Source organism: Mastigoproctus giganteus, chromosome 8 (genome assembly GCF_048544385.1).
Source record: "Mastigoproctus giganteus isolate SK-2022 chromosome 8, ASM4854438v1, whole genome shotgun sequence".
Lineage (NCBI taxonomy): Eukaryota > Metazoa > Arthropoda > Arachnida > Uropygi > Thelyphonidae > Mastigoproctus > Mastigoproctus giganteus.
The window spans coordinates 178,401,598-178,421,513 of NC_143582.1; the positions used below are offsets into that span (position 1 = coordinate 178,401,598).

Genomic DNA, 19,916 nt, shown 5'->3' on the forward strand with positions numbered 1-19,916 from the left:
CAGGACACACTTATGAATATAAATAAGTTTCCTGAAAGTATATGCCTGCTGGTTCATAGTGGTCAATGAGATTGTGTAAATTGTCTTTTGTATTGTGAAAGGCTCTACAATTCCACTGAAGGAGTCTTTCCACTAAGCAGCTTTGTTAGTTAGCATTAGCAATAGTAGAGGCATATGATGCAAGAAAGCAAGCTTATGCAACATCAGCCAAAAAAAAAAAAAAATGCTCCCATTTCACCCTCTGTTCGTTCCAAATACCTGTCCAGCTCAGCCTTAAATTTATTTAGGCTATCAACTTCCACAACAAAAGATGGAAGTCTCTTCCATCCATCAACTACCTGCTGGCTAAAGGAAAATTTCCGCCCATCTATCCTACAACTGTCTATTCTCAATTTGAATTTATGCTTCTCAGGTGATTATTCTGCATTGAGCATTCTCAAACCATTCAAGGCTTTATACACCTCACTCAGATCACCTCGCAGGTGCCTAGTCTCCAGACACAGTAATCTGCAAAACTTAAGCCTTTCTTTGTAAGAGCAACCCTTCGTTCCATTCTGTAATCTTGCTGTCCTTCTTTGTACTCGTTCCAACAGCTCTACATCCTTCTTAAAACGAGGCCTCCAGACCTATACAGTACCCAAGGCTTGGTTTCACCATTGCCTTATACAAGGGCATAATCACCTCCTTATCCCTGCTAGAAAAATTCCTGTATATCATTGACAAGACAGGATGAGCTACTCTTGCAGACCGTCCATCTGCACTGCTCAGAAAACTTCATATCTGTCTGCACAATTACCCCCAAGTCCTTTTCATTCTCTACCACTGTCAAGGTAGTACCATAGAGTTGACACATTACTCTGGGGTTACTGCTTCCCATATTTACTTTACACTTGCCAATGTTAAACTTCATTTGAGCCTCTCAACGCATCTGTTCAACTTTGCTAGATGCTGTTGCAGTAGTGGACTGTAATTAATGTCCTTAACAACCCTGCCAAACTTTGTATCGTCTGTAAACTTGGACATTAAGCCTGATATACCATCATCAATATCATTTATAAATACAGCAAACAACAATGGACCCAACGCTGAACCCTGTGGGACTCCACTAATAACATTAGTCCACGAACAGCAGTGTCCATTGATTACCGCTCTCTGTCTTCTCCCACTCAACTATACCTTTATCCATAGCAGCAATTTGCCAAACTGCTCCAATTTGTGCAGCAGTCTTCCATGTGCAACAGCATTAGCATTAGTAGAGGCATTTGATGCAAGAAACCAAGCTTATGCAGAATCAGCCAAAAAAAAAAAAAAAAAACCACTTCCACTTCACCCCTCTGTTTGTTCGAAATAGCTGTCCAGCTGAGCCTTAAACTTATTTAGGCTATCAACTTCCATGACAAGGGATGGAAGTCTGTTCCACCAATCAACCACCCGCTGGCTAAAGGCAAATTTCCGCATGTTATCCTACATCTATCTTTCCTCAATTTGAATTTATGCCCTCTCAGGTAATTATTCTGGCAAAAGGAAGAATCCCATCAGCATTGAGCATGCTCAAACCATTCAAGGCTTCATACACCTCTATCAGATCACCTCGCTGGTGCCTAGTCTCCAGACACTGTAATTTGCAAAACTCAAGCCTTTCTTCCTAAGAGCACCTCTTTGTTCACTAATCTTGTTGCCCTTCTCTGTACTCATTCCAGCAGCTCTACATCCCTCTTGAAATGAGGCCTCCAGACCTGTATACAGTACTCTAGGTGTGGCCTGACCATTGCCTTATACAAGGGAATATTCACCTCCTTAACCCTGCTAGAAAAATTCCTATAAATCATTGACAATACACCATGAGCTACTCTTGCATCCCATCTGCACTGCTCAGAGAACTTCATATCTGCCTGCACAACCACCCCCCAAATCCCTTTCATTCTCTACCACTGTCAGTGTAGTACCACGGAGTTGATACGTTGCTCTGGGGTTGCTGTTTCCCATATGTAGTACTTTTCATTTGTCAATGTTAAACTTCATTTGCCACCTCTCAGCCCATTTGCTCAACCTTTCCAGATCCTGTTGCAGCAGCATAGTGTCAGTAGTGTCCTTGACAACCCTGCCAACCTTTGTATCGTCTACAAACTTGGACATTAAGCTTGATATACCATCATCAATATCATTTATAAATACAGAAAACAATAATGGACCCAACACTGAGCCCTGAGGGACTCCACTAATAACATTAGTCCACGATGAGCAGTGTCCATTGATTACCACTCTCTGTCTTCTCCCCCTCAACCACCCCTTTATCCATAGCAGCAATTTGCCTCCAATGTCACACTGCTCCAATTTGTGTAGCAGTCTTCCATGTGCAACAGTATCAAAAGCCTTTCTAAGATCCAAGTATATAATATCAAAGCTATTCCCTGCATCCAGTTCTTTTGTGACTGCATCATAGTATCCAATCAAACTGGTCAGGCAAGACTTCCCCTTAACAAAACTATGCTGTGTCCGAGCTATAACTGAAGTCTTGTCTAAATGATCCTGCAGTGCTTCTTTAACCAGTGCCTCCATTAATTTTCCTGGAACAGAAGTTAAGTTCACAGGTCTATAATTACTTGTGTCAGCCTTTGATCCTCCTTTGTGAATTGGGGTCACATTTGCACATTTCCAGTCTATGGGTACCTCCCCTGAGTCCAAGGAAGCTCTCATAATTATGGCTAAGGGTTTGCTTACTTCCTTTGCTGCCTCCTTTAATATAACTGGATAGATCCCATCCACCCCGGGTGCCTTTCTTGTGTTTATCTTCAACAGTTTCTCCTCCACTTTACTCCCAGTTATTTCAAGATTCTGTAGCTTACTGCTAGAGTTGAATACACCTCTGGCATTCCCCTTGCTGAATACCTCCTCATGTGTGAATGTCGATGCAAAATATTCATTTAGTTTGTTAGCTACCTGAGCAGGATCATCAACAGTTGACCCATCAATATCAAGTGGACCAATCTGATTCATCCCCTTCCTTCTAGAGTTTACATAAGTAAAGAACTCTTTGCTGTTTTTCTTTGCATCCCTTGCCAAGGATTTCTCGTAATCTGCCTTCGCCTGCCTGGCCTCCTTTGTAACTTGGTTGCATATCAACTTGTATCTATCATAGGCTTCTGTGTCATGTGTTAATTTGTAAGTATCCCATGCATTTTTCTTCTCTGCCATATGCCTCATTTGTTCATCTGACATCCATTTTGGCCTAAACCTTGAACAATATTTCTTAGTTGGTATGTAAAGCCTAGTAGCTTCCAAGATAAGTTCTTTGAATGCTTCCAATTTTGAATTTGCTGTTGGTAACATTATCAGTTGGTCCCACTGTATAGAATTTAAATACTGTCTCAGTCCATCATAGTCGCCTTTACGGAAGCAATAACTCTTCCCTTTACCCCTAATGGTAGTTACCTCTTTGAGTAAATCGCACTTCAGCACACTGTGATCACTACCACCTAGTGGTTCATTTATCTGCAGATTCTTAATGCATGAAGAATCACTGCTGATAATCAAATCAAGAGTATTACTCCCTCTAGAGTAATACTCTTGAGGGAGTAATAACTCCTCATGTGTGTAATTCTAGAGTAATCAGAGTCATTAGGCCTATAGCACACTCCTACTCTCAATTTTGATCTCCCAATGCTTATGTCACACCAAACTGACTCAACACTGCACTGTCCAGCGATGTCGACTGGCTTCACTTCCTTGGTTTTTATGTGTTTCTTAACTAATAGCATAACCCCTCCCCCTTTCCTATCCTGTCTATCCTTTCTGTAGACGTTGTACTCCCCAAATTTCAGTTCTGCATCCCTTATATCTGTGTGACACCACGTCTCTGATATCCCAACAATATCTGCCTTTGATGTTTTGAGCAATACCTCAAATTCATCAAATTTGTTTACTAAACTCCTAGCATTGGTGTACACGCAAGTATACCTGCACCTGTTTCTATTCTTAGCTACCCTAAGACAACCCATGTGTTTACTTGTACCGCAATGGCTCCCAGCAGTCTCTGAAATATCATGCATCTTGTTTTTCAGGCTTCTGCTCATTCTAATAGAAGCAGTGCAAGGATCTTTTTCACCTCTGCCAGTGGCTACTGCCAATCTATTGGTCTTTGTCTCCCCCCAAGTTAGCAGTTTTCCGACCCACCTAACACTGCCTCGATAGCATCAGCAAATATTCTTGCACCCTTTCTATTTAAGTGTATCCCATCCCTGTAGAAGCAATCTCTCCTGTTAACAAGTACAGTCCAGGCTGAAAAAAATTCTACCCCTTGAGCGATACCTCAAATTCATCAAATTTATTTACTAAACTCCTAGCATTGGTGTACACGCAAGTATACATGCACCTGTTCCTATTCTTACCTACCCTAACACAACCCATGTGTTTACTTGTACCGTAATGACTGCCAGCAGTTTCTGAAATATCCTGCATCTTGTTTTCCAGGCTGTTGCTCATTCCAATAGAAGAAGTGCAAGAATCACTTTCTCCTCTGCCAGTGGTTGCTGTTAATCTATTAGTCCTTGTATCCCTCCACCCAAAGCTAGCAGTTTTCCGACCCACCTAAAACTGCCTCGATAGCATCAGCAAATATTCTTGCACCCTTTCTATTTAAGTGTATCCCATCTCTGTGAAGTAGTCTCTCCTGTTAACAAGTACAGTCCAGGCTGAAAAAAATTTTATCCCTTGAGCCTTGCACAATCTTTCCGGGGCCGAATTGATAGACAAAGCTCTCATCATATACTCCCTCCTATTGTGTCTGGGAAGAATTGTAGACACTTTCAAATTCAACCCTAATTCATGGCTTTTTTTTCAACAGTGACCTGTACTTGTTAAGTAATTCTGCCAGTCTCCTACTCTTATTATTTCGATATTATTTTATTTATTATTATTATTATTTTGACACTCCTATTATTTTGATATGATATCAAAATAATTTTTTTTGCATCCAGTTGCTTTGTCACTGCATCATAGTATCCAATGAAATTAGTCAGACAAGATCTCTCCTTAACAAACCCATGCTGTGAATGAGGTATAACTGCACTCCTGTCTAGATGGTCCTGCATTACTTCTTTAACCAGTGACTCTATTATTTTCCCTGGAACAAATTACATACCTGTTAGTTAAGCTAACAGGTATGTAATTACCCATGTGACCCTTTGATTCTCCTTTCTGAATTTGGGATACATTTGCCAAAAATCTCCAGTCCATAGGGACCTCTGTTGAATCCCAAGATGCTATCATAATTATGGCTAACTCTTTGCTTACCTTCTCTACTGCCTCCCTTAATATGATTGGATAGATCTCATCCACTCCAGGTGTTTTTTATCTTTAACTTCAACAATTTATCTCATCACAAAATCATTCAGCTCTGTTAGAGTTTGATAAACTTCTGGGATCCCCTACCTAAAGAATTCCTCATGTGTGAATGTAGATGCAAAATACATATTCAGCCTGTCAGCAACCTGAGCAGGATCATCAACAGTAAACCATCAACATCAAGTGGACCAATGTGATTCAGCCCTTTCCTTCTACTGTTAATATAAGCAAAAAAATCTTTGCTGCTTTTCTTGCTATTCTTTGCCAGAGACTTCTAGTAATCTGCCTTGGCAGACTTGATTACATACTAGTTTATATCTACCATAACTAGTCTGTAATGAAGCTCACAAAACCCCATGAGCTGTACTGGCGTACCATGTGTACCCTGACAATTTATATGCATCCGATGCATTTTTACTCTGCCACGTGTATTAACAGTTCATCTGAAATATATTTAGGTCTAAACATTATTTTCATTAATGTTCAAGGCCTAATTAATCTATTTAGGCCTTGAACATTATTTCTTAGTTGGTATGAAAAGCCTAGTAGCTTCTATGATTATTTCTCTAAATGCTTCCTATTTAGAATTTGTTGTTGGTAATGACAATAGTTCATCCCACTGTTTAAAGAACTCTTTGAGACTAATGTAGTCTCCTTTATGGAAGCAAAAACCCTTCCCTTTACCTTAGATGGTGGTAGTTGCTTAAGTGTGTACTTCACAATATATTAAAAGCTTTTTTTTTTTTTTTTTTTTTTTTTTAATATTAGTATGCAGCAAACTCTGGATTAGCAAAAATGGCATCGTTTTAGTTAAATCTGATATTGTGAATACTTTGACAATGAGTTGCCATGATATTGCACTACTTTGAATAAGTAATGCTTCACCAAAGGAGAAGACTACTGTTACTTATTCTCAGCGGATACCACCACCCAGATGGCACCTTTTCGGGGCTATTTGGCCCTAGTTCAGTAGGTACCCTGGCAATGCAGTGATGACAAAACAATTGTGAAATATAACTCCACAATATGAGAGATGCCTGATGGTGAATAAAGTGAATTTAGACTGAAACACTTTAAGGGCTTAAGTCTCAGGCTGCAAGAGAATTAGACAACTTTATATATCATCAGGCATCTCTCATATTGTGGAGTTATACTTCACAATTGCATTGCCAGGGTACCTATCCACCCACTGAAGAAGGGTCAAATAGTCCTGAAACAGTTCTGTCTGGGTGGTGGTGGTATCCGCTGAGAATAAGTAACAATAGTCTTCTCCTTTTGTGAAGTGTTACTTATTCAAAGTAGTGCAATATCATGGCAACTCGTTGTGAAGGTATTCGCAATATGAGATTTAACTAAAACGATGCAGTTTATGCTAATTCAGAGTTTGCTGCATACTAATATGATGCATTTACACTACTTATACATTGTCTAATTCTCTTGCAGCCTGAGGCTTAGGCCCTTAAAGTGTTTCAAGCTTTTTTTTTTTTTTTTTTTATTCCAACATGGTTTTCTTTAAATTGATATAGGTCTAGAAATTGTGAAATAACTAAATTCACATTTAAAGGAACATTATTTAAAAATGTTATAACCTCAATAAAATTATAGCTGTTAATAATGCACAAATATTCTAAACACAGACTTAAATCTAACAGACTTTGTAGCCAAACACCAATGTCACTGATCAGGAAAATGCTTCTACTGAACTATGTTTGAAACCTACTCCAATCTCAGTTTCATTCCACCATTTGTGTGTACATGAAATTCGTTTCATGCTTTCATTTACACTTACATGTGCTTAGAGTCTCTCAAAACTTTGGAAGCCTCATGTTACTCAGGAACAAAGGGAATGGAGTTTACTTACAATCAATGACTATATAATATATCTCCTGCACTTAAATTTCAGAGCATCATGCATCGGAATATTCCAAAAGCCCATATAACTCTTCACCAGTCAGCCCTATTGGACTATTAAAATACATATTTAAATGGTGTGTTCTAACTTTTGTTTTTAGCAACATTTCTGTCTCTTAGGGGAATCAGCAATAAAAGTCCAATGCTGTAGCAAAATAAATACTTTATACCACTACAGCTATGTAACAGAAAGACTAATTAAGAATTGAAATTTTTCAATATTAGTTTGTAAGGTGTAATTAATAATGCTTGCAAATGTCAACAAAATAGAGTGCAATTGTAGTAATACAAACTATTAATGCAAGAGAGTATTTAAATTACTGTAATGTTTAGAATAGCAGAATTATAACAGGAAAACATTTTATGTTACAATCCAACAGTTTCTACATTTTTTAAATCATCTGATTTAAGCCATAATTTTTTTTCCCTAAGGTCTCAATAAGTTTAGGGAATACAGAATCAAGACAGAAATGACAGACCATTTGGAGTTTTTTTTTTTTTTTTTAATGCTGTTGTGACATTTTCATTTGTGCTATTAAGTGCACAAGATTTTTCACTGTCTGTAGGGAAAAAAATTATGAATTAAAATCTGAATTAAATTTTTTATACTGGCTGCATTAGAGAGAGGCAATTAGGAGGAAGAAACACTGTCACAATGGTACCATCATTATCTGGTGCAATATCAAATTATTTAATTAATTAATACAATAAATTATTGATTTACACATGTATTTATTATTCTGAATAATGCAGTATTCACTTTTAATAAAGAATCACAGATTTCTGTCTGTTTTAAATATGTCTTAAAACATAAGAGAGAGAGAGAGAGAGAGAGAGAGAGAGAGAGAGAGAGAGAGAGAGAGATCATTACATAACAAACCTAATGCCATCTGTGTTAGTCTTGCTACTTTGGAATTTACTCCTACAATTCTGTATAGTCCTACATCATCTATTCCCATGGATTCTACTTGACTAATACACCACATCACAAAAGCAAATCCAACCTCATCCAGAAGAACTTAAAAAAAAAAAAGGCAAACCAGACATATAGCAAAAAATGTGTATATTTATATTTAACTGTTTATGTGTATTTTGTATGCCGAATCAAAATTCAGAGAATTTTCTCTAGTGTCAATATTTTGGCTAAAATTAAAATTAGAAATTTTATGTTTTCGTAATATTCATATTTGTAAAAGAATAAGAGAAATTTACCTCTTAAATATTGAGTTCTTTACTTATCACATTGAGGAACACTTCCATATGACTCTCCACAAATTAACACGAATAAAACATTAACACATCAATTGAACACAATTAAAAATAAATTTTAAAAAACGAGTTTCCTTCCTTATTCTCCTATTTTTTATTTATACAGTAATGGACTAGAGAGGAGAAGGGTGTTCATTAATGCTGAAAGTACGTTAAATCGAATGTAACGCGGGGGAAGGGCATTTTTTATTATTCTTAATGTGTTAAAAAAAAAAAAAAATGCTTTAATACAATATACAGTACTGCACAATATAAAATTATGTTGCAATTTGGCCTTTGATTTATGGATATCAGAAAGTTTTTTTTTTTTTTTTTTTTATGGTGTAAATTTCACAAACACTTGCTACTCAGACACCTTGTTCTAATTTCTCAAATAGCTCTAATTTCTGTGCCACCTTTAAGTTCACACACTTTCTTTTAACTCCTCTATCACTTGATGCCATTTTAAATTGTAAGGATTGCAAAATTATTTAATAAATAAAGTCACAATTCTGAAATCACAGAAACACTCTATACAACCTGACCACATGATAGCTTGGGGCAGACTGAGATCGAAACAAAGCAAGTCAATAGACCTGCAGTTTAGTGTCCCGAGTCACTGTCAGCTTGCAAGTCACTGCCAGCGGTTATCTGGAATCTGGGAAAACAGCTATTTGAACACTTTTTCAGAAAGAATAAAAAACAATTTCCTGAATTTGATTATAAAAATAAAAGTAGCTAATTATCAAAACAATAATGGAAATAGGTAATTATTATTAATTTTAATTAATAATAACACAAGTTCTGTATAACCTAAAATAATATGGTCGAGATTAATATGTACATTACTGTATTATTATTTGTCCGGTCCATTAAATCCGAAATCTGTTATATCGGGGTCCGTTTACTCGGGGTACGTCGAAGGTTTACTGTATATGTATATTTTTTTTGGAATTTGCTATGGCTACTAAACAAGGGTGTAAATTATCTCTAGACTCATTCTGCTGTGTTTGTGGATATTATGTAGGTCTGAAGCAGGCAAAGCATAACACTGTTTGAAGCCTATTTTTAAATGCCTATGGGCAATCCTGAAAACCCGAAGGCACCTCCTTTCTGCTATGGTAGTTGTAGGTCAACTATAACAGCGAAATGAGAAAATTCTAACTCCACTAATCACTAGAGAGATGGTTTTATTGTAGTTGTAAGTGCATGCCCTCTGCTGTCCTCAAATACAGAGAAAACAACAAGCAATCATAATAGCTTTTTTTATGGCGAATAAGTTTATAAAGTCTGAAAAATGAAAAGCTGTAATGTTATCCCAACATACCAATCTCTACTGCTGTGATGCTCACAATGAACACCTGTCAATTCCCAATTAACCTTCCAGAGAAGTTCAGAATAGCTAAGGTTGATAAATTGAGCGGTCTCAGAATGTTCAAGATTTACAGTTTCGACCAGTAAATCACTAGATCTGAGTATTTTCACCATTTTGGGTGAACTCACTACATTTTCTAAGCATTCTGTGTAAGAAATGGAGATGGAGAGCTCATAGGTTTGTCTGATAGTTAATATAGGATAAGAAATGAGGGGCATTCCTGTTGCTGTGTCTGTATGCAGTCTATGACATGACATGACTATGATATGACATCGTCAGTTCTGTTAACAATGCAGTACCAGGGCTGCTCAAATAGAGCAGGGCTGTCATGTTCCATGGTTTTGCTCTTTTTAGCACTGGGAGTGGGATGGGATGGAATTAACTTTACCCTTCAAGTTTCTGGTTGTGCTACAAAAAAGTGCCAAGTGTAGGAGGGGGCCAAGCAATTTAAAGAGTAATTTATTTAGTAAGATAAATAATATGCAATAAGAAAGGAAAGGTGAATTTCCTTTCTGTGTTCTAACTTGTGACATTTCAAGTATAGAACTGCTTTAAATAAAACTCTTCAAGAAAAGCACAGCATAAACTTAAGAAAAACATTAATCACCTTTCTACAGCACTATATAAATTGCACTGGGATAGAGTAACATCTGGGGCTATTGTCTGAGTGACCGGGGGCATTGTTGATGATCAGCAATGCTTTCTCAGACAAGCTGTTTTCACTAAAGTAAATCTTGACTGTAAAGTAAAAATGACTGCAGCCTATTTACTGAATAAGGTACTGATAATTCATGCTTCCTTGTTGGATTTCCCAATTGGGTGTAGCTTAACTTTCACAAAGATTTTGGAAGCTCTTAGGTCTCTTATTGATAATCAAGTTTATCAATAAACTTGTTTATCAATAAGAGTTTCAATATGTTGAAACTTTCAACATATTGAAACTCTTATCAGTTTCAATATGAAAGTGGTATTTCATATGAAATCAGTTTCAATATGAAATCCTAGCTATTCCCTTCTAGTAGGCAAATTTTTCTGCAACAGCTGTTTCATCAACATCGAAGACCTATTTAGTAATAGGTAATACTAATTTGGGAATATTCTAAATAAATCTTAATTTGTGCAAACTCACTGATGTAACTTCTGCCAGTTGGATATTAATGCTCAGATTAATGATATTATAATTCTTAAGACTACATATGTAATTGTAGTACACTTAAAACTTCTCTATTTGTTTTATAGTTTAATAATAATACAGGCCTAGTGAAATAGTAATAAAAAGAACTGGAAGGGAAAAAAAAAAAAAAAAGGAAAGAAATATTTTAAATTAAAACCATTTGAATATTTAAAACTAATGATTATACTTACATTCCTCTTGTTTTGTTGCTTTTCCTAATAGATTATTAATCTGCAAATAAAACAAATAATCGCTAAAGCAAGAATGATTTATAATCAGTATTTGTCATCATATTATGAAATGTTATTTGCTATTCCAATAAACTGCAATGTTTCTTTCTGATATATATATGTCAGAAAGAAATATTGCAATTGTTCATTTTGGAATTCTGCTATATATATATACATATATAAAAAAATACATATATATATATATATATATATATATAATATACTGGGTGTATCAAAAGTGATGGTCAATAATTTAAAGGTGAACTGTACAGACTACAATATGCAAAAAAAAAAAGCCTAGAAAACATGGGTCCTTAAGTAAATCATTTTCGAGATATTGCACATTTCTAGCTGGGATTCACCACTGACTTGTTTATTTAGGTTAGGTTATGCTCATTCTTTCCCTTTCCCCTTTCTCAATGCCCTGAGACTTAAAAGCCTAAATAAGTTTAAGGCTCAGCTGGACAGGTATTTTGAACGAACAGAGGGGTGAAGTGGAAGTGGTTCTTTTTTTTTTTGGCTGATGCTACATAAGCTTGCTTTCTTGCATCAAATGCCTCTACTAATGCTAATGCTAACAGGCATACTAGGTCTCAGGGCATTGAGTATTTGTCAAAGGATAGTCAACATGGAAAGAGGTTACAGCAATGAAGAGTATGCGAATATGCATTTCATGTATGGTAAAGCCAATGGCAATGCACTCGAGGCTGCACGTTTGTACCAAAAAGAATTTCCCTGCCGAAGGCAGCCCAACAGACGCCTTAGAAAACATGGGCGCTTTGCTCATGGAGTACGACCAGATAGGTCCAGAAGCATAACACCTGATGTTGAAGAAAGGGGGTGTTAGAAAGAATAGAACAATATTCAGGAATTTCAACAAGGAGGGTTGCACTGCAAGACCGTGTACTGATTCATAGCAGTGTGTGGCAAATTTTACATTATCAATTACTGTACCGCTACCATATCCAGTGTGTATGAGGTCTCAGCAATACAGACTACTTTCCCAGAGTGCTCCCATAGTCAGTGATTGATCTTAACAGAAAAATGTGCATTATCTCGAAAACAATTCATTTGCGACCCGATGTTCAATGGGACTTTTTTGCTTATTTTAGTTTGTACTTTTAACCTTTAAATTTTAGCATTTTTGAAACACCATGTATATATATATATATATATATACAGGGTGTTTCAGTTAAACGTTTCAGAACTTCTAAGAGGGGTAGGGTACATCCTGACAACTCGAAATCATATAGCAATGTGGGGTCGGAAATGCTTTCCTGAAGCGGTGTTGTACACAGAAGCACCATAAAAAGAAAAGAGACCGTAAGTGAGAAATCGTTTTAATAATACATGAAAAGAAGCAAAAGGTACATGGATTAAAGTAAGTGTTCGAAGTTTCTTCCACGGGCTACATACAATGCACGCCTCACATCTCCGACGCATGGACATCCGAACATTCTGAAATACTCCAGGCGAATTTCGAATTTCTTCGGCAGCTACTGCGATTCTTGCAACCAGCTCCTCAGCATTGTCAACAGGGGTGTCATAAACTAGCGATTTCATATGACCCCAGAAATAAAAATCAAGACATGATAGGTCGGGTGACCGAGCAGGCCAACACACGGGACCACCACGTCCGATCCACTGTTGACCAAATGTGACATCCAGGTAGTTATGAACATCTCCGCTATAATGGGCAGGGGCTCCATCGTGTTGGAACCACATTGTCTGTTGCGTCGATGCAGAAATCTGTTCATCTCTCAAAAGTTGTGGCAATACTTGCTGCAGAAAGATCAAGTAGATAGGTCCGGTTGGACGACACGGTAACAGGTAAGGTCCGATGAGGTGATCTCCCATAATACCGGCCCATACATTGACCGAAAATCGAATCTGTGCTGCACGACGTCGTATTGCATGCGGGTTCTCGACAGCCCAGATATGGTCGTTATGCGTGTTGAAAATTCCTTCCCTTGTGAAGGATGCCTCATCGGAAAACAACACTTCAGCAGGAAAAAGGGGATTTGTAGCACATTTTCCAAGGTACCACTGTGCGAAAGCAATACGAGGTTGAAGAAACTTCGAACACTTACTTTAATCCATGTACCTTTTGCTTCTTTTCGTGTATTATTAAAACGATTTCTCACTTACGGTCTCTTTTCTTTCTTTGGTGCTTCTGTGTACAACACCGCTTCAGGAAAGCATTTCCGACCCCACATTGCTATATGATTTCGAGTTGTCAGGATGTACCCTACCCCTCTTAGAAGTTCTGAAACGTTTAACTGAAACACCCTGTATATATATATATATATATACACACACACACACACACACACACACACACACACATATATATATATATATATATAAATATTATTTTTTATTTTTATATTTCAAGCATCATGTAGAGGAATAGCTTTTTGCCACCTCTGATGTTTGCTTTACCTTTTTATTTTATTTTTATTAAGAAAGATTCAGTTTCCAACTATTTCAAATGTTATTCAAATATATGTATAATTATGGATATCATCATTCTTCTCTTTCTTGGTGATTCCCTTCTACTTCTCTCTCTTGGTAATTCTGGGATATATATATATATACATGCATACATACATATATATACATATCTTCTTCTTCCAGTCACATAGCTCCCTCTCTCTCTCTGGGTAATTCAGAAATTTTTTTTTTTTTTTGCCAGATGCAGCATAAGCCTCAGGCTTCCTTGCACCATACGGCTAATAATAATAATAATAATTATGTTTTATTTTATTTTATTTTGAAATATTGGATACACACACACACACACACATATATATATACACATATACATATCTTCTTCCAGTCACTAGCTCCCTGAGGAGCTGTTGTGGCCACCAATGGCATCGATCGTGTGCTATACGAGCAGCATCGCAAAGTGTCATGCCCAGAAGTCCACTGATCAACCCTTCCACCAAGGGAAGAGGTGTAGAGGAAGACCTCTACACCTCTTCTTTTGGTTTTTCTTTCCCTTATATTCTTCAATGGAAAGTTTTCCCTTCTTACTGGGGCTTACAGTACTGGTCAAAATCGTAATACCGATATTTCGGTATTTTTAATTAATGAAACCGCAATACAGATATTCCAAAAACAAACGTTTTTCTCAATAAATTCTGATAACAATTAGGTGCGATAAATTAAAGTAAAAACCAAGTACTGTAATTACTTGAATTAATGTTTTAAATAAACCTTTATTGCAATAATATTCTGAAAAAAATCATTAAAATACAGTTATTCTGAGAAAAAAAATCATTTAAATACAGTTATTCTAAAAATAAAAAAATACATATTGTTACTGCAAAGTTTAGTTATGTTTAAGCATCCACACTACCTGTCCGAATAAAGCGAGCTCTTACAAAACATAAGCAATCAATGGTATGATCATTTAAAATGGATCTAATTTTGGTACATATTTGATTAGCGGCAGGAAACACCCTTTCGGATTCTATTCTGGTACTATTGTACTGAGATCATAGACGATCTCAGTCCATATTTTCTAGGCTTTGAACTTTTTTAGCAAAAATAGTTTAAAGTATTTCATTAATTTCCGACTCAATTTCTTATTTTGGAAAGAATTTGCAGAACACTGATGTTCTGTTCCATGTTGGTCTTCCATGGTTGGATTATGTTCATCACTTTCTGAAGGAGAAAGACATTTTATTAAGTGCAGTATAATTTTAACTATAGTATCTTTACTGAGTCTGGGAGAGCAAAGAGTAGGGATAAGGAATAAAGAAGAGAGCAAAGAATGCAGTTAAGGAATTCTTCACATATATAAATGTAAAGAACAGAAGGATAAATCAGATTGAACCCTTATGTAATGTACGTGGGATAGTATTAAATAACATAGCTGAAGTTGGCGATGAACTCAACAGTTACTTTCCATCGATATTTACATAAAAAAAACCCTTTGTGTCAATGAGATATCATGGAAGTGAAGTTGAAAAAAAATGTAATTAATGATCTTGAAATTTCAAATGATTATTTAATGAGAACTTTCACGCCTACAGGCGAGTAAGGCTCCTGTGGTTGATGGAATATACCCTATAATCTTTAAAGGAGGCAGCAAGTAAGTGCATTACACCGTTAAAGCTAGTTATGAGAACATCACTGGACTCAGGAGAGATTCCGTTGGATTGGTGAAAATTGGAACATAAAAACGGTTCTAGGAATGTAATGGGAAATTACTGACTGGCCAGTCTAACTTCAGTAGTAGGAAAAGATCAAGGGTGGAATTCAGGATCATTTAGATGCAAATGGAATTCTGTAGAATACCCAGCATGGTTTTGTAAAGGGAAAAATCATGTTTAACAAATCTGGTTAGCCATTTTGACACATCACTCGTGAGCTGGATTTAGGGAATAATTTCAACATTGTTTATTTGGATTTCAGCAAAGCATTTGACTCAGTCCCACATGAGTGGTTACTTTATAAGGTGGAGCAGGCTGGAATCATAGGGAAAATCCATAGATGGACAGCACGATAGCCTGAAGGCACCAGGCAGAGGGTTGATAAATGGTTATTCCTCAGATTGGGGTAATGTAAGTAGTGGGGTTCCTCAAGGATCAGTACTGGGACCACTGTTGGTTTTGATTATCTTAAATGACATCTATGAAGGGATCTAGGGTGTGAGGTCTAAACTTCCAGATGATGAAAGATCAGTAGAATAGTTAATGATCGACGCCAAGCAGAGCTTCTTCAGAGTGACCTAGATAGACTTCTGGAATGGTCAGAAAAGTGACAGCTATGCTTTAATTCAGCAAAATGCAAGGTCTTACACCTGGGGAAAAGCAACCCCAAAATAACTTATACATTTTCTGGAACTGAAATAAAGTCAGTAGTGGAGGAATGGGACTTGTGAGTTATGATACGGTCAGACACGAAGTTGTCCGAGAATTGTGGACAGGTTGCAATGTTGCATGGTATGCTATCGATGATTTATCAAACATTTGCTAGTAGAGATAACGATTTCATAATCACATAAAGGTGATTTTATAATCTTCATGTGATAAAATTATAAACAATTATTTTTTTTTAAATTAATACCGAAAAACTAGTATTTTTTTATCAATACCGGAAAAAAATGACCGGGATCTCAGTATTTGAGATCCCGGTATTGTAAGCCCTACTTCTTACTATATGACCAAAAAACTTGAGTTTTCTTTTGTTGATGCTATGAAGAAGAATTTTAGGACTGCCAATTTTATTCAATACCCACTCATATGCTCTTCGATCCAAGTAAGTTATATATACACAGTATTCTCCTGTAACACCACATTTCAAATGCCTCAATTTTCTTCCTGTCAACTCTTTTCAGATTCCATCCTTCACATCCATAAGTGGAAATTGGAAAAATTAATGAATCAATGGTTCTCAGTTTCGTCTTTAGGGGCAGATCATGATCTCTCCATAATTTTATCAGATCAGCGACCAACGTTTTAGCAATTGCCTGTCGTCTCTTTACATCATTCGAGCAGTCACTATTTTTATCTAAAAAAAATATATATATATTTTTTTTATCTAAAAAAATTTTTCATTCCTCAGATAATGTCGTAGGCATACCACGACATTATCTGAGGCCACAGAGACCACAAACACAACTGCAAAAACTGCTGTTAACCAGATCCTGGATGCCAGAGTGTGCCCTTCAAAATTAAATTTAAGAAAGAAGAGGGTAAACGTGGCCATGTGGAATGTAAAAAGTTTAAAAGATGGTGTTCCAATGTAATCGCAGCAAAAACACTTCCTGGAGAAGATTGTGGCAGTGAACATCAGCTACTCCACATCGTTCACAAGCAAAAGCTGAAAAAAATTCATGAATAAGGTTTCCCTAGACGATTAGATGTAGAAAATATTCCAAACGATTATATGCTTGAAACAGGCAATCATTTTCAAACTCCATTAGAACTAGATGATGATATGCTGCCTGAGGAAATGTGGGAAAATACATAAAAGCATTATTAAGGATTCGGCAAATAAACACATTAGAGAAAGGTCAAAGATCAAGAAGCCTTGGATTACAGAAACCACTTTTAAACTTAGAGAACTGCAAAAGCCCAGGGTGTAGAAGGAAATGAAGAGTATCAGGAACTAAGCAAAATCATCAAGCACTGTTTAAGCCAGGACAAACAGGATTATATCAATCGAAAGTGTAAAGAAATCGAATACCACAACAAATGAAACGACATTAAAAAGATGTATGACATAATTAATCCTTAAGACAAAAGTTCCGACCAAAACTTAATGTAATTAAGGACTCCAAAGGGGAAATTTTAACAGAGGAGAACACAATCAAAGGAAGGTGGAAAGAATACTGTGAGCAGCTCTTCCAAGCACCTGTTTGTACTAATGATGTGCCACCTCCTTTTCAAGAGTGTGATCATGAACCAGTTGCACTGAAGGAAAAAGTTGAAAAAGCCATCAAAGAACTAGCATGTGGCAAGTCACCTGGAATTGATTAAAGCTACAGGGTGGCGAGTTTTTTCACAAAATGATTGTAAAAATTTGGGAAACAGGATGGTGGCCATCAGATTGGAAGAAATCAATTTCCATCCCTTTACCAAAAAAGGAGATCTGAAAATTTGCTCAAATTACAGGACTATTAGCCTAATTTCTCAAGCTAGCAAGATTCTTCTTAAAATCATTTTAGCATTAGCATTAGTAGAGGCATTTGATGCAAGAAAGCAAGCTTATGTAGCATCAGCCAAAAAAAAAAAAAAAAAAAAGAACCACTTCCACTTCACCCCTCTGTTCGTTCAAAATACCTGTCCAGCTGAGCCTTAAACTTATTTAGGCTATCAACCTCCACCACAAGGGATGGAAGTCTGTTCCACCAACCAACCACCCGCTGGCTAAAGGCAAATTTCCGCACGTCTATCCTACATCTGTCTTTCCTCAATTTGAATTTGTGCCCTCTCAGGTGATTTTTCTGAGCTAGAGGAAGAATCCCATCAGCATTGAGCATGCTTAAACCATTCAAGGCTTTATACACCTCTATCAGATCACCTCGCTGGTGCCTAGTCTCCAGACACTAATTTGCAAAACTTAAGCCTTTCTTCGTAAGAGCACCCCTTTGTTCCATTCACTAATCTTGTTGCCCTTCTCTGTACTCGTTCCAGCAGCTCTACATCCTTCTTGAAATGAGGCCTCCAGACCTGTATACAGTACTCTAGGTGTGGCCTGACCATCGCCTTATACAATGGAATAATCACCTCCTTATCCCTGCTGGAAAAATTCCTGTATATCATTGACAATACTCCATGAGCTACTCTTGCAGCCCGTCTGCACTGCTCAGAGAACTTCATATCTGCCTGCACAACCACCCCCAAGTCCCTTTCATTCTCTACCACTGTCAGTGTTGTACCACAGAGTTGATACGTTGCTCTGGGGTTGCTGTTTCCCATGTGTAGTACTTTACATTTGTCAATGTTAAACTTCATTTGCCACCTCTCAGCCCATCTGCTCAACCTTTCCAGATCCTGTTGCAGCAGCATAGTGTCAGTAGTGTGCTTGACAACCCTGCCAACCTTTGTATCGTCTGCAAACTTGGACATTAAGCCCGATATACGATCATCAATATCTTTTATAAATACAGAAAACAATAATGGACCCAACACTGAGCCCTGAGGGACTCCACTAATAACATCAGTCCACGATGAGCAGTGTCCATTGATTACCACTCTGTCTTCTCCCCCTCAACCACCCCTTTATCCATAGCAGCAATTTGCCTCCAATGTCACACTGCTCCAATTTGTGTAGCAGTCTTCCATGTGCAACAGTATCAAAAGCCTTTCTAAGATCCAAGTATATAATATCAAAGTTCTATTAGAATGAGCAGAAGCCTGAAAAACAAGATGCATGGTATTTCAGAGACTGCTGGGAGCCATTGCGGCACAAGTAAACACATGGGTTGTATTAGGGTAGCTAAGAATAGAAACAGGTGCAGGTATACTTGCGTGCACACCAATGCTAGGAGTTTAGTAAATAAATTTGATGAATTTGAGGTATTGCTCAAAACATCGAAGGCAGATATTGTTGGGATATCAGAGACGTGGTGTCACACAGATATAAGGGATGCGGAACTGCAATTTGGGGAGTACAACGTCTACAGAAAGGATAGACAGGATAGGAAGGGGGGGATGTGTTATGCTATTAGTTAAGAAACACATAAAAACCAAGGAAGTGAAGCCAGTCGACATCACTGGACAGTGCAGTGTGGAGTCAGTTTGGTGTGACATAAACATTGGGAGATCAAAATTGAGAGTAGGAGTGTGCTATAGGCCTAATGACTCTGATGAGTATAATAAGGAACTGTACAGGGAAATAGAGTGGGCCAGTAAATCAGAGTGTCTTATAATGGGAGATTTTAATTTCCCAGATATTGACTGGATTTTGGGGGCTGGTTACTCACACACTAGCAGGGCTTTTGTGGATTTATTGGATGATTGTTTTCTACATCAGCATGTTCGGGAGGCAACTAGAGGGAGTAATACTCTTGATTTGATTATCAGCAGTGATTCTTCATGCATTAAGAATCTGCAGATAAATGAACCACTAGGTGGCAGTGATCACAGTGTGCTGAAGTGGGATTTACTCAAAGAGG

General features: G+C 37.2%; 1 protein-coding gene across 3 annotated transcripts in view; it reads right to left on the minus strand.

The window, feature by feature from the left end:
• Graf (GTPase regulator associated with FAK) overlaps nucleotides 1-19,916 on the minus strand; it is a 537,792-nt gene that overhangs the window by 194,021 nt on the left and 323,855 nt on the right. For all 3 annotated transcript variants that reach the window (XM_090379073.1, XM_090379075.1, XM_090379076.1), the window contains 2 exons: nucleotides 11,243-11,282; nucleotides 8,135-8,272 (listed from right to left, as the gene is read on the minus strand). In XM_090379073.1, the coding sequence (XP_090235199.1) occupies nucleotides 8,135-8,272; nucleotides 11,243-11,282 (178 nt within the window). The remainder of the gene's footprint in view (nucleotides 1-8,134; nucleotides 8,273-11,242; nucleotides 11,283-19,916) is intronic.